The sequence below is a fragment of the Lissotriton vulgaris genome, chromosome 5 (assembly GCF_964263255.1).
Source record: "Lissotriton vulgaris chromosome 5, aLisVul1.2, whole genome shotgun sequence".
Classification (NCBI taxonomy): Eukaryota; Metazoa; Chordata; class Amphibia; order Caudata; family Salamandridae; genus Lissotriton; species Lissotriton vulgaris.
Window position 1 is genome coordinate 1,755,790,329 of NC_141693.1, and position 15,021 is coordinate 1,755,805,349.

The 15,021-nt window shown below is 44.9% G+C and overlaps 1 protein-coding gene across 1 annotated transcript in view; it reads left to right on the forward strand.

Moving 5' to 3' along the window:
- Positions 1–15,021, forward strand: part of ETV4 (ETS variant transcription factor 4) — a 135,733-nt gene that overhangs the window by 109,540 nt on the left and 11,172 nt on the right. Inside the window, exons 11-12 of the mRNA XM_086924011.1 lie at positions 4,496–4,668; positions 13,233–13,334. Coding sequence (XP_086780137.1) covers positions 4,496–4,668; positions 13,233–13,334 — 275 coding nt within the window. The remainder of the gene's footprint in view (positions 1–4,495; positions 4,669–13,232; positions 13,335–15,021) is intronic.

The window sequence follows — 15,021 nt, forward strand, 5'->3', positions numbered from 1 at the left end:
AGCATCCCTGCGCGCCGGGGGCGGTGCCATGCGACCCCGCCCTGACGTCGTCTGCGGACGTGACGTCAGCGAGGTCACATAAGCCCCACCCCGGCATGCTGACGTCAGTTTTCCTTCTTTTCCGCGTGCAACGCGGATCCGGAGTGTGTTCCCTTAACCGGTTTTCAGGCCTCTTTTGCGTTGGGAACAGTGTGCAATGCCTTCGGGTTTCAAGGCGTGTACTTATTGTACGCGTCCGATGTCGGCGACGGACCCCCACCCTATTTGTATGTGGTGTCTGGGTGAGCACCATGATTTTACGGACTGCGATGCTTGTCCGCATCTCAAGCCAAAGTCCCGGCGGGAGCGCCTGATGAAATTTACTTTCGGCCCGTTTGTCCAGAACTCTCGTCACAGCGTCCGTCCTGTACCTCGGAGGGGTCCAGGAGTTGCTGATTCCGGCTGCGGCATAGTCTTTCGCCCCACAGGCGTCTCCCGCCGGTAAGTCATGCAGCTTGTCACCGAGGCCATGTCTTTGTTCTGCAGAGGGGGCGGGTTCCTCTCGGGACGTGCGCCCTCGCCCATCTCCCCCCTACCCGCCGTTCCCAGGCCTTGGTGACAAGGTATTGTATTGTAATTGTATTGTAACGGTATTTGTAGAGCGCGATTGCTGCCCGTGGGCGTCCAAGCGCTGAGCTGACCAGAAAGTGACGGAAGAGGTGCTATGGTACAGTGGGTTTGTCAAACAACCATGTTTTTAAGTTTTTACGGAATGAAAGGAGATTTGAGTTGGACCGAAGAGAAAGGGGAAGGTCGTTCCAGAGTCTGGCGGTATTCAGCGAGAACATTCTTCCTCCTGCTCTGGCTCGCTTTACTCTCGGAATGACGGCAAGGAAGGCCTCCTTTGATCGTAGGTTCCTGTTGGGATGGTGGGAGATCCCAAATGAAGGCCTACGGTACGGCTCTACAGGCTTCTTGGGGCATCCCTCCTCTTCCTGAAACGTCTGCGGCCGTCCGCGGACACGCCGGTGGATTCGCCCTTGGCGCTGACGAGTACGTCTTCAGGTTTTGGAGTGGTGGTGTTGTCTAGGTGTGGCCCTACAGGTTTCTCCTCTTCGTCCCATGGCACCTCTGCTTCGCCGCAAAAGCCTGTGGGGTTCCCTGTGGTGTCGTAGGATGTCGCCGGGACTCAGTTTGACCCAGAGTCCCCCTCGGTCCTCTGGGCAGGCGGCTGTCTTACCGGAGGACAAGCCGACATCAACGGCTTTCCGCCTTGGCGGCGCCGCGGGTGGAGTCCGGGACCCGGGGCGACTCCCCTGGTCCCTCTTTGTTCTCTGCGCAGGCAGCTGCCTCTTCGGAGGTCGAACCAGCAACTTTTTGATGCCGTTCATTTGCCGCTTCGGCCCTGCCCCTTTCTCCTATGAGGCACGTGGTGGTGGAGGCCGACTCGGCAGCCATGGTGGACACTTCGGCGCCGATTGGGGACACGCCGGTGCCCATTGCGGATTTTCCGGTGCCGTCCTGACGACGTATAGTTGACTCTTCTCTGGAGGTTCCTTCCTCTCTGGAGGATTGTCGTCTCCTTGTCTCCTTTTCACTGGAGACTGGACGCCTTGTTGTTGCCTTTTTACTGGCCGCTTCTACGCCGTCTGTGTCCGCAGCCCCCGGACTTGCTCTTCCACACCTCTCAGTTGGTTGCCCCGCAGGCTTCTCCACCTTCTCCGGAGACCCCTCAGGCCCCTCACTCGTCCATGGGCCTTCCATCCTTCAGGGGCTGGCCGTTACTTCGGGGCTGGCGTTGTGCAAAGTTGAGTTGTACAGAGTAGAGTAGAGTGGAATATGCATGGTGTGGTAGCACACTTAAATTACAGACAACACATCTTCAATTAAAATCGCTATTACATTTGCACAGACATACAGTTTCACTTGTAGAAGCATACAGCTCAGAAACGATAATGTATGGAAATGTCATCACCTAGTGTATTCATTTATTTTGATCTTGTTAAGATATTGGTTTCCAAAACAAATGCTTCTTTTGGACTTTTCTCATTCTGAAATATCTTCACAGTTCATTTACAGACAATAACATTTTGTTGTGTGCCAGGAAAAAAATAATCTTGTAAAGCATTCCTCAAGCACTCCCCAGAGCCAGCGTGATTGTCACATAAATCCTCTCATTTTGGAGTCGGAGAAAGAAAAGTGAACACCAAGCTCCCTGGAAGTGAGCCTGACATTTGACCTCTGTCTTTGAAGTGCACAGAAGTTTGACAAAATAAGAAATTTAAAAGCCTGTTTACAGAAATTTAGCACTAGGGGACAAATACAGTAAATAGGGTTTGGGTAAGCGAAGAGGCTAACTTGAGCTGAACAGCCTAAAGGAAATAGAAAGCAAGAAAATTTGAGTTGCAAACCACAAAGCCAATGGTAAACAATGGGCGGCATGGATTCCCAGGAAAGCTTTCCAAATGTCCCCAAGATGATGTTAGCAAACAAGAGAGCTGCGCTGTTTGAAGAGCTTCAACCTAAAAATCAGTGTTAAGGTTGTAGTTTCTCCTGGCCGAAACCTGTCCTCTGTTCTTTGTGTTGGTGGGAGAACAGGTCACCCTTAAGTTTAGGGTTCCCAAGCAGTTTTAACCCGTTAACCGCAGCGTAAATTCCTCTGCCGTGTGGGTGATTTCTGTAGTAGGGGATCTCTGTGTATAGTCATTATCTAGTGAATAGTCCCGACCATGTGCGCGGACCCCAGAGCAATCAAAAATAATCTCTTAAATTGTCAAAAAATGCAGAACTGCACAGACACTTGTTTATCAATTATGGATCAGTCAGGACCGGTCTTGCTACCTCATAACAGTCCATCTCGAGGTGGATTGTGTCCTGTATACAATTGTGTTACCAGAAGGCTAATAAGACCATGGGGGGGGGGGGTAAACCTAAGGCTCATTCCACCAGGGGCAAAGCTGCCACTACTGCTTTGCTTCGTAATGTTTCTATTGCAGAAATCTGTAAGGCGGCCACTTGGAAATCCATACCTTGCTAAGCATTACTGTCTGGTCACTGATGCCAGGACAGATGCTCAGGTTGGGCAGGCTTCGATGCGAAATCTGTTCGCACAATAGTGGTGTTAATTCTATTCTCTTCGCCGCTTTGATGTGGGGATGGGCTTGCCATTCTATTCACTAGATTATGACTATACACAGAGATCCCCTACTACAGTAGGAGTAGTTTCTGTCCTGTAACTCCAGTTCTGTAGTAGGTGTAGCTCTGTTACAGTCATAAGCGCCCGCCCTCCTCCCCGGTGGAGAAAATATGTACGGAATGCTACAGGTATAGCGTGTTACGCCTTCAAAAAGAACTCAATGTAAGAGGAACCTGCTGTGCATTCTGGGATACTGAGAGAGTTCTGGAAGGTTCTCTTAAAGGCACAGTATCCTGTTTTGAGCCACATAATGGCGGCCTATGGGGCTTGTCTGTCCATTCCTTCCTCTCTATCATTCCAGAGGGTTTTGCTGGAAAAGAAAAGTTTTTCTCTGTGGAGAAATCTGGACAGGCTGTGCTGTTGTGGATTTTTGGTGGAATTTCTAGTAGAAGTACTGGACAGTGTAGCCTGTGGATATTGGCTGCATTATCTGTCTTTAGATTCTCTCTTAAGTGTCTGTGCAGTTCTGCATTTTTTGACAATTTAAGAGATTATTTTTGATTGCTCCGGGGTCCGCGCACATGGGTGGGACTATTCACTAGATTATGACTATAACAGAGATACCCCTGCTACAGAACTGGAGTTACAGGACAGAAACTACTCCTTGCGCTGGCGGGGCCGTGTCGGCCAAAGGACTTGAGCAGCACTACGGAAGTAGTGTTTGCGACGGCCGCAGCGAACAGGTTAAAAGTGAGTTTACAAACTGCTCTGAGATTTGCTTCCTCGCCCCACAATATGATTTTGAACACAACAGGGAATCACAGACCTAGTTTAAAATTGTGGGTTGAAAAATTGGTAGTGACATTTGTTTTGATGCATCATAAAGACTGCTTTAGAGACAGACAAACTCAAGAATTGTATTGTTTTTAAACACAGTAGCTCCTTGGCTGCTAAGTTGTGTAAGACTGTAGTCGATTGAGGCATGTTGCCATCCCTTATTAGCTTGCAGTGATATTGGTTCGGTGCACTTCTGTGGTGCACCCTGTGTACAATGTATTCAGAAATTCAAATGAACCACTGATGTTTGCCATTAGCTTCAAATCAAATTTGCACTGTATTTGTATTCTCAAACATAGGCTTTTTTGGGTGAAATGCACCACAGTTGTTGTGCACGTGGCCTATTACAATTGCTCTTAATGTTCTTATGTGTTTTTTTTGTTAACATACAATATGGTTTATAAATCTTAACCAATGTTTTTTTGTACTTGTTGGCTTAATGTGAACAAGAGAGATATTGCTTAATCAGAAAATAGTATAAACATGGGGGAAAAAACAATTTGATGCCATAAAGCAGTTTAGTAACTCTTTTATTTTTTGCAGCCGGGGATATCAAGCAGGAAGTGGGGGCATACCGCGAGGGCCCGCCCTACCAGCGACGTGGGTCTCTCCAGCTCTGGCAGTTTCTGGTGGCGCTACTGGACGACCCAACCAACTCAAACTTCATAGCATGGACAGGTCGCGGTATGGAGTTCAAGCTGATCGAGCCAGAAGAGGTGAGAATCAGTTCTATAGCATTATAGTGCACATGTATAGATAATTTCATTTTGTGTAAAAGTGCACCTTATAAAAAATGTTTTACTTCCATGATCGAATAATGAGACCCTATGTTCTGCTGGTAAATCGGTTTCCACGAGTACAGCATGGCCCAAGCAAATATGGTGGAGAATTTATATCTGTAACTTGATGTGCTTATCGTAGTGATGGGTCGATGACCGTGCATGGCTGTGCAGTTTTTCTAAAATATAGATTGGTGTACATTACTCTACTTGTTACGACCTATACAAGATATTAATCAGAGCGTGTGCTATACACATTTTGTGTCTAAATGAATTCTCTCTCATCAACCATCCTCCCTCAGCCCGACACTGTTCAACACTTGCATGGCCCCGCTCGCACACATCGCCTGACAGCACGACCTCAACATAATCTACTCCGATGACACTCGATCCTCTCCCTCACCAAGGACCCCATCACTGCCAAAGCCAACCTTCATGAAGGAATGAAGGCCGTTGCCGACTGGATGAAGATCAGCCGTCTGAAGCTAAACTCAGACAAGACAGAGGTCCTCATCCTCTGCTCCAACCAGTCAGCCTGCGACGACTCCTGGTGGCCAACAGCACTGGGGGCAGCCCCGCCCCCACCGACCACGCATGCAACCTTGGAATCCTCCTCGACGCAACGCTCTCAATGACCAAGCAAGTCAACGCTGTCTCCTCCTCCTGCTTCAACACCCTCCGCATGCTCCGCAAGATCTACAGATGGATCCCGACAGATACAAGAAAGACAGTCACCCAGGCCCTCGTTAGCAGCAGACTCCACTACGGAAACGCCCTCTATGTAGTAGCCCCAACCAAGCTCCTCAATCTACTACAACGCATCCAAAACCCCTCGGCACGACTGATCCTCGATGTACCACAACACGGCCACATCAACCCCCACCTGGGAAACATACACTGGCTCCCCGTCAACAAGAGGATATCCTTTAAGCTCCTCATCCACGCACACAAGGCAATCCACAAGACCGGCCCATCCTATCTCAACAGACTGCTCTCCTTCTACACCCCCAACCGCCAGCTATGCTACGCCGACCTCTCACTCGCCACCGTCCCGCGCATCCGAAGAACAACCACCGACGGGAGATCCTTTTCCCACCTCGCCACCAAGACATGGAACACCCTCCCACTGAGCCTACAACAGACCCAAGACCTGCTGACCTTCAGGAGGATACTAAAGACCTGGCTGTTCGATCAGTAGCGGCCCCTACAATTCCCCCGCCCCCCCCCCCCCACCCCTCCCCTGCGCCTTTAGACCCTCGCGGGTATGTAGTGCGCTTAACAAATGACTGATTGATTGTAGTACTTGATGGATAAGTGATCATCACGTTGTGCTAGTATATAGATAGGAGATGCTGCTTTCTCTCAGAAAGGCCGTGGTGCTTCCTGTTGGGTGGTCAAACTTTTGTTTCATGCTGCTCCAAATTTTCTGGTAGCAATAGTGAATACGGTTGTTGTTTTGGGGAGGAATCCTGTAATAAAAGTATGAATGCATAAGATGGCAACCTTTTGAACATAAATGTAAAGATGGTGAACTGACACATAAGGTGTGCTTCTGGACCTTGATTTAGGTGTTCCATTGTTTCCTTTGGCTGTAGTTAAGCAGTGTCTTCTTTTCCCGCATTACAACTTTCTTAAACTTAAAAATGTCTGATCACGCTTTGCGTGAAGTTTGAATCCTTTATTGCATTTGAGAATTCATTTGATGGAGGAAGTGCATCCAAGTAGTTAATAAGCATTCTGGAATGCACTGGACTGGTGTCTGCAGACCAGCACAGTCAAAGAACATTTGTACAAATTAAAAAGTTGGCATTGCTTTATAAACGTTATTCTTTTTTTAGGTGAAGCAGTTTGGAACATTTTCATTTTTCTCCATGCCACTAGACTGCCGGACGGCAGTTTTGTTTACAGTTCTCCCCAGTTTTCTGGGTGCTAGTTGCCTTAAGGCTCTTGCTTGGATCTGATCTGTCTTTCGTAAGGAGCTGCTATGACATATCTATTGTGCCCTTTGATATTATCCAACAATCTTACCGGACCTATAATTCTCTATACAGAGTTTCCTGTTGTGGTAGTAATAAATATGTAATTACCACAGGCAATAAACCTCTCCCAAAAAGCCTAAAAATTATGCATTGTATTAAGACCCATAGTGCCTGAACATTTCTCTTGGGCTGTTCCTTTGACGGCATGTCTTTTATGGGCTACCTCATTTAGCAAAATTATCCTGGATCCTGATCAGTCAAACTATTGGCAAATACACGGAGTTCATGGACTCTCGGCTTGACTTGGTTATCTCATCTGGTCTGATTACTTGGGATACAGAATTGAATGCAGTTTTAGAAGTTTCTCTCTTTGGTGCGAATGATTGTATAAATCCCACTTAACAAAACAAACCTTTTTCTTGGCCTAACCAGTTGACAAATACTCCACTAATCCAGAAGGAAGATGGGAAAACTAGAATTTTGATTTGCTTGCGGTTTTAAATCTGTTATATAAACCTCTGGTTTCCTAAGTGGTTTAAAAGTAGAATTATCTCCTACATTAGTCTCTTGCCTTAACTACAGTCCTGGTCACTCATATATAGAGGATAACGTGTTTTGTCGGTTCACTGCTGCAGTGATTTAAATGTTGGCCTTCCAGTATTGACCATACCACCACCCATAAAAAAACACGAATGCAGCTGTGCTAGCGGGCAGTGGCCATACCTAGAGCTAATGGCAACCTATCATCTATTACGTTCCTTGGTTGGCAGTACGGGCGAGAATTCCATTAAATTCTCTCTGAACCTTCGAAATAAATACCACAACAATTTTGATAACTGTTTGCCATGCTTATTAGCAAAATTAAAGGTAGTCAGTCGCAATTTTGTTTTTTGCTGATCAATTGACATGGCTTGGATTACGCATAAATGAAAATCCTGCTACTCCGTATTGAAACCTGGTGCTGCTCTTCTTCCCTGTGCAGTATATTTTCTGTATCTCTGGGAGTGGTTGAAGCTTTATTTTTTTGGTGTAGCTGTATTGTGCTACGGTGGCACAGCTTGACCAGAGTCGCATAAGGCCCCGTTCTAGATCTGCACGATCTCATTCAACATAAGTGTGCAAAAAAATCAATTTACAAGAATTTATTTCCAGTCATCACTCGAAGAATCTGGATTGGTAAATTATTACAATTGGAAATAGATTTGTGGGGTTCTGTGGTAGGCTTTCGGTTGTTTGAGAGTTTTTAGATTGGCCCTAATAACAAAAGTATTGCAACAGTTGCAAAAATATAACTTTCTCCCCCAACTTTTATAAATTGGGCTGAAACTGTCAAACTCAATTCTCTCTTTTTGGTAGCCTACTTTTGTTATTTTTTTCTTACTAATTTGTTTAAACTAAGTGTTTACTGGCACTGTAACCAGGCTCTTTTCCTTTTGTGCACAATGTGTATTTGTTGTGGTGGGGAGGAAAAGCCTCGAGACAGGTGTAGCTGGTGGGAATTTATAGAGGTGCTTGTTAATGCATGCTCATAACCGCTGCACATCCTCTCAGGCTTTGGCTGTAATCACCCACAACAGTAGTTTATTTTTGGTGGAGGCGAGGAAGCTTTCATCACCAGTTGTCCACCTGCAGGATTTTGGTGATATCTTTGGGTCAAATGCATTAGTATTGTTGTTTTTTTTCTTCTTTTTGAGCATGTGCTGTTTTTCAAACCTTTGGGGGGTTTTCAGTAGCTAGAGAATGTGTAGTCGGTATTAAACCTGACAGCGGAATGGGTATGTTATATGCTATGCCTGGTGTAACGTTGGATATCTCTTAAAAATGTAAGGTTTTTTTATATAAATTCTGATTGGGAGGATAGGCATCCTGAATATTTACATCAGAATATTGATGGCATAGAATACCATGGACAAAATATTAAAAATAATGTATCAACAGGTAAGTAGGTCTAGATTTTCAATACTAAATCTTTCTCTATACATATATAGCTTCACGTTACGTGAAAGTTAATTTGGGGAAAGACCACGGAGACTGGGTAGGATGCTGGACATGCCCACGAACGGTGGATATAGCATATATTAAAGTGGCCAAGAATCCCACGAGTCCCAAGGGACCTGATTCCAGTGGGGATTGGCTCATTTTTAGTGTGTGTAACCATCCATCAACAGTGAAAGCGTTATAACTATATGAACGAGAGAACACATATTTGGGTGTTCATTTGTGTGGGTGCACTTTATTAGACTTTATTAGGGATCTACTATATATAGCTTAGGTTAATTTGGTCCTGATGAATTGCCACAGATCTGTAGAGACTAAATTGGCAAGAATCATGTCGACCGTTAATGTGAATAATGAGGAATATTACTTACTAGTATATTCCTGTTTTTGTTGTTGTTTTTTTGTGTGCTTTTAACCTTTCAGGGAGCTTCAGAATAAAAGTACCTGCGGAGGGAAACCTTAGTTAATTTTAACTTTACTTAAACCAAACTACACATTCAGCTACCAATGAACTACTTAACTGCACCAAGTCCAGTCAATTTATTTACAGCAAATTGAGAAAAAGATCCCCTGCATGCGGGCCTGTTGTGCATTGCAGCATCGGTCCAATAATGGGCTAGCCCAATGATGAAGCATGCCACCCTTCTAGGTGGGTGAGGGCTCGTGCTCTGGCGCATAAAACACACTTTCTGACCTCTCAACCACTGTTTTTTGGTTAGGACCAGCACACACTGTTTGAGCTTAGTTGTAGTTGGGAGTGTGTGTATGCTGGACCGCGATCACTCCCGGTCTCTCTATTGTTTAAGCCTTCTGCTAGTGGCCAGTTAAGAAACTAACCATGGGCGACGTTGTCGAGTGCGCTGTTTGGTTTATAGGGGAGTTTCCCCATAACCTGTTTAAAGTCAGATGAAGTAAGTATTGGCTTAGTTTGCTTTCTGTTGAGGTGATTGATTGCTCTTGTGACTTTTCAACATTTATAATAGCTTGATCATAAAGAGGCTGTAACCCAATCCTGTTCCATTTTCTTGCTGAATACAATTGCATCCACCAGGGAGATTTGGAGCTGTGTCATTAAGCATCCTTGCAGGGAGAGTGCACCACAGCGAAGGAGGCTTTTATTTCACGTTAGAGCTGGAAACCCGAGCTGACCCTAATGCATGCTCAGTGTGAGCCCCCGTGCTGGCCTGGAGCGGGTGAAGGGAGGCCAGGCAAGGGCTGGTGGTGTGTATGTATCTGGGGAATCAGGTCATCGGCTCATGGGTGCATGGCACGACCTAGAGTGAATGTGCGTCTGGGGCTACAGGGCAGCAGGACATGTAGAGTCAACGGTCTATCTTTGTTATTTAGTGTTGTGACATTGCAGATATGAACTGGGCCAGGGACCCCGCTCCCGTGAGGGGGCCAGGCGCAGCATGTGCTGCAGTGGAGGATGTGTGTATGGGGCTTTGGGTGTGTGTTATATGCTGATTTGCAGTGTTATATGCCATCTATTACCATTGTTTTGTTGAGTGAAAGGGGTCATTACTTGGGAGAGAAAAAGCCTCGATTGGACCATGATGCTCCTCCACTAGCAATCATGTTTAAATATTGTGAGGGGGCGGAGGGGGTTGTACTTTTTTGAGGGCGTTTAGCAACTGTACAGTGCGCATGCGACATTTGCTTCAAATAAGCGTCTTTGTCCCTTGCTATACTTTCAACATAAACATTCCCAGCAGCAAAACATCCAGTGTTGAAGACCGTGCACCAGGGCATTGTGGGCTTGCGTTAGACGTCATAGGAGGTCCGCATGGCTCCTCCTCCTGGGTTGTGGTTCCACCTGCTCACAGGCCTCTCTCTCAGCTTTGGCGCCTCCCCCTGCCGTCCTCTGCTCTTGGCCCTCTACTGTTCTATAAACCATCAAACCTTTAGAATGTGCGGGCAGATTGCGAGGGCATCGCCTCTTTTGGCCTTTTTTCACCCTAGGAGAAATTAAACCGCGAATTTTAGGGATCGCTTTTGCTTAATATTTTGATGCGCGTTGCCTGAGCTAACAAGGAGGCGGATTGATTTAAAGTGCAATTACCAGGGATGTAGTTTCTAATGGTATAATGTTCCAAACAGGGCAATAAACGCTGATAATGGCTCGGTAATGTGCCGGGAGCCTCCATTAATGTCAGGCTGCGATTTATGGCTGTTTAGTGCCGTTCTAACTAAACCTCAGCCCGAGGAGCAGATGGGACCCAGATGTCTGCTGACTCAGGTGAAGCCCTCCCTGACAAGCTTCGTCAGAATGGGAATCATTGTTCCATTCTGGGATCCTATGATTTCTGTTGCTCAGAATGTGATATCTCTGCAGTGCTTAATTTGTTAGAAAAAAAATGTAAGTGCCAGCTCCCTCATCAGGAGGCCATTGCAGCCTACACCGCCCATTGCCCCTCCTAGCTCTACCAATGACTGAACCAAATCAGCAACTATCACACTTGAACAGGTGTGATTATTCAGGATATTCCAATCCCACAAAGCTATAAGATTAGCATGGGCGGCAGGTATTAGTCATTTATAATGCAGGTTGAATTAGTAAACACCTGTTGTTGTGCTTACTCTAAATCAGACTAGCAGACTGTCATAGGAGCAGATGGGACCCAGATGTCTGTCGATCATCGGAAATCACCGGCTCAAATCAAGCACGGTCTCGTTGGCTACTGTTATACAGGTTACTGGTCGTTGCTTGAGGCTGGAGCAGCAGATATCTCCTTTGGTTTACAGTGTAGTCTTGTAGCACCTGAAGATCTTGCTTGGTCTCCTACTTTGCCCTGGCTTAATGAGGAATGTTATTGCTGATCTTTTCTTAATTTATGGTTGCAATCTTTAGGAATTTAATATGACCAGTTTAGATCCGAGGATCATACTTACCTGTGTTGCGTTGAAATGTATATCAATTTTTTGGTGAAACTCAGCTAAATTATAACTGTGATGAATGCGTTTGTTTTATGAAAGAGAGAAAAATTATTAAGTGTGTGTATATGTATGACAGCGGAGTCTCGTATGACGACTTCTTTTATTCACACATGGAATATAACACAGAAGAGCATTGAACTTAAGCAGCATATAATTTTTCTATCAAAAGGCATCAAAGCAAGCAATTACTCAGATGGTGACTTATACAACAAAGGAATAAATTCTGTAAAACAACCCATGAGATTATCATGCAGTGAAAAAATGCCCGCAAGAGTGATTGCGTACGCATAAACCCTGAAGAAGCGCAGAGTGTGCGAAACGTGTTGGCTGTTTCAGAATCAATTCTGTGTGTGAATAAAAGAAGCTGTCATGCGAGACTCAGCTGTCAGACACTTATTTGTTCTCAGTATTTTTTTTTCTGTATTGTACTTACTACCCTTGGTGGGGTACCAGCGTACTGAGAATATAGGGCTGGGCATTATTCCTGGTACCCATTATTATTGTAATATATATATTCACTGAAAAAACCTAAGGTTAAACTAACGTTATATTTAAGTTTGATTAAAAACAAAACAAGCTTAAAGTAATGTTAGAATGTCAGTTAGATTAACGTTTTGAACAACAACAAAAAATCGCATTAGGACTAGAATTTGCGCCCCCGCCATGCACTGCTGTTGACCTCCCATAGTACATCACTGATGGCGATCTATGACCATCACATTGCAGATGATTTCTCTACTCCAGGCAGAACACAGAGACTGAAATGCTCCTGTGTGAAACAAATGCTAGAATAGGCAGGTATGCCACTCGAGCAGGCAGCTGAGACATTACTTAGACATCCAGTTACGAGCAAGGGCTGATGCAAAGTCCAGTCAGAATGTTATGAATAAGAAACCTAGCCTGTCTGTAGCAGAGAGCTTAAAAATAAGTTATTATGAGACCGCTAACAGCAGTTGCACCTCCACCACTAGGTGGCGACAGACCCCTTAGCTAACTAGATGCCTGGTAAACAGATTTTTCGGCGCATGATTTTTTTTTTTATTCATATATGTATTTATTTAGGTTTTTTTTATAAACACCGAAGCCTTGCAAATGATAATACAACGTCTCATTAAAGTTCTCTGGCGCTCAAGCTCGTGTTTTTAGATGTACGTGATTTACAGGCAGCAAATGTTCTTGAAGTTGGTGCATCCACGTTTCTTCGGTGGTTAATGCCCAAAATGAAGGGCCCGGCCCATTTATTGTTTTACGTTTTACAAAGTACTTTGAAAGGTCCACACTTGATTGCTCGTTAGTTGTCCTATAGTACCCAAAAATCCAGGTCATTGGTTCATCGAGGCAAGTTTCTTTTTGCTGGGTCCTCCATGTGGCGGTAATGCGTGTGTGTATGAGTTTGAAAGCGACTGCCCCGCAGGCTGCTTCTGAAACAAGTGCTAACCGGCTTAGCGCGAGGCTGGGGCAGCAGCGCGCGCTCCAGAACGTGTGCTAATTTCAGCCTCTGGTATTGCTGTCTGTAATTGGGTGTGAGAAACATGAGCACTTCCTGTGCGAACGCGTAAACCTAATCTTTGTCTATTTCTGCTGCAGGTAGCCAGGCTGTGGGGCATGCAGAAAAACAGGCCTGCAATGAACTACGACAAGCTGAGCCGATCCCTTCGCTACTACTACGAAAAGGGCATTATGCAAAAGGTACCCTTGGATGGAGCTGCCTGCCGGATTTCAAGGCCCTTCTGTTTCGTGCAAACATTAGCAGCGTTTGCATTTATTATTGTTCTTTAGTGCTTTTTGGTTTTGTGAATTGCTCATATTCTGAGGGGTGTTACTCTCGGGTTTAGTTCAGGTGATTCAAAAGCTTGAAAAAACTCGATGCTTGTACTTAAATATCTTTTTTTTATTCCAATTTATTTAAAACCTGTTCTAAAGCAAATGTTTTAATCGGGAAGCTAACATTGTTAGTCTTTTAAACACCTGCTCTCATACCGATTGTAATTTATTTAATTTTTAGTTTTTTGTTATCAACGAGTTATTTAATTTGCCTGTTTTTTTTTGTTCTGCGTTAGCCAATACCTTTGATTTGTCTAAAATGATATAATATGTGTGTGGCCAACACTCTTCAATCGTTAACCTGCTACTGTGCCATTTACAATTTTTTCCCCCCTCCGCCCCCCACTACAACATACAGTAGTGTCCAGTGAAACAGCCCAATTCAGCCATTGTTTTTTTTTCGCTGAGTGACGGCATTCGGCTCTTTCACTAGAGCACATTCCCTCACAAATTAGTTCCCTTCAGTGCCAAAGCAAAATGTTTTGCTTTTAAGCTGTGTTTCATTGTATAAATACATTGGGGACGTCCCCACAGCTCCCTCAACGACAGTTTTACAAAACAAAGCTTGCATTGACGAAACCAAAATGCTGGCAGCCAACACTAGACATGTTTGCTCTGCCAGTGCTCGTTTTATGTTGTAGTAGTGCTTTTAACATATATGTGAACCCACGGAGACCTCCTAGTGTAGCTGCCCTCAGTCCATTTGCTTATAATGCTTTATAAAAAAAATACCACTTGAGGCCTAGTGGTGCATATTTCAGTGTCCCTATTCACTTATTAAAAAGTTCTGCATTACTCCAGCATTCTTAAAAAAAAAAAACGGTAGACAGGGGGCAGAGAGGTGCCATATTAAATGCCCGGACCTTCTGTGTGCTGCATCTAACCTGTCATTACTCTTTCCTTTTAAGTGCTGTGTAAAGGGTAGAGACAAGTGATGTCCCTGGTGCACCAGGCACATGTGTGCCCCCAAATTACCTCATCTACTACAAATAACATTTGAAGTTATTGGTTAAGTGCGTAAAGAACTTTAAGTCCACACGGGTAACTGGTTCTAAGTGCAAGACTCTTGTGGCTGATGAGAAGCATGTTCAGAGTGCATCATTCCTCCCCGTGAACAGTTGAGTAGGGAGAGACAGCCTCTTGTGCAGCTAACGCGGGGGTGGCTACTTTAATTTTTATTAGATTGCAGTTTCCCCTCCATCTTCACTAAGCTGTAGCATTTGAATGTACAAAAATGAGTGCTCATGTTAAAGGCTTACTATTCCATGTCTAGAGACTGCACTTGTAGGCAAGATCTTCAAGCCGGCACTAATTATGGGCTGTTCATGTTGGAAACACTGATGGTTTGGGAGAATTTAATTGGTGACGCTTAAATGGGACCATTGTTTGCAAAAAGTATTCCAGCACTATCCATCAGTTGTGTGTATTTTTGTGTCTATTTTTCCACACATGACATGAACATTTGACGGTATTGCGCCCCCCCCCTTCCTCTCCATTCATAGCGTCACCTAGGGCTCTCGAACCTACTGCCGTAGGAGACTAACCTCATTAA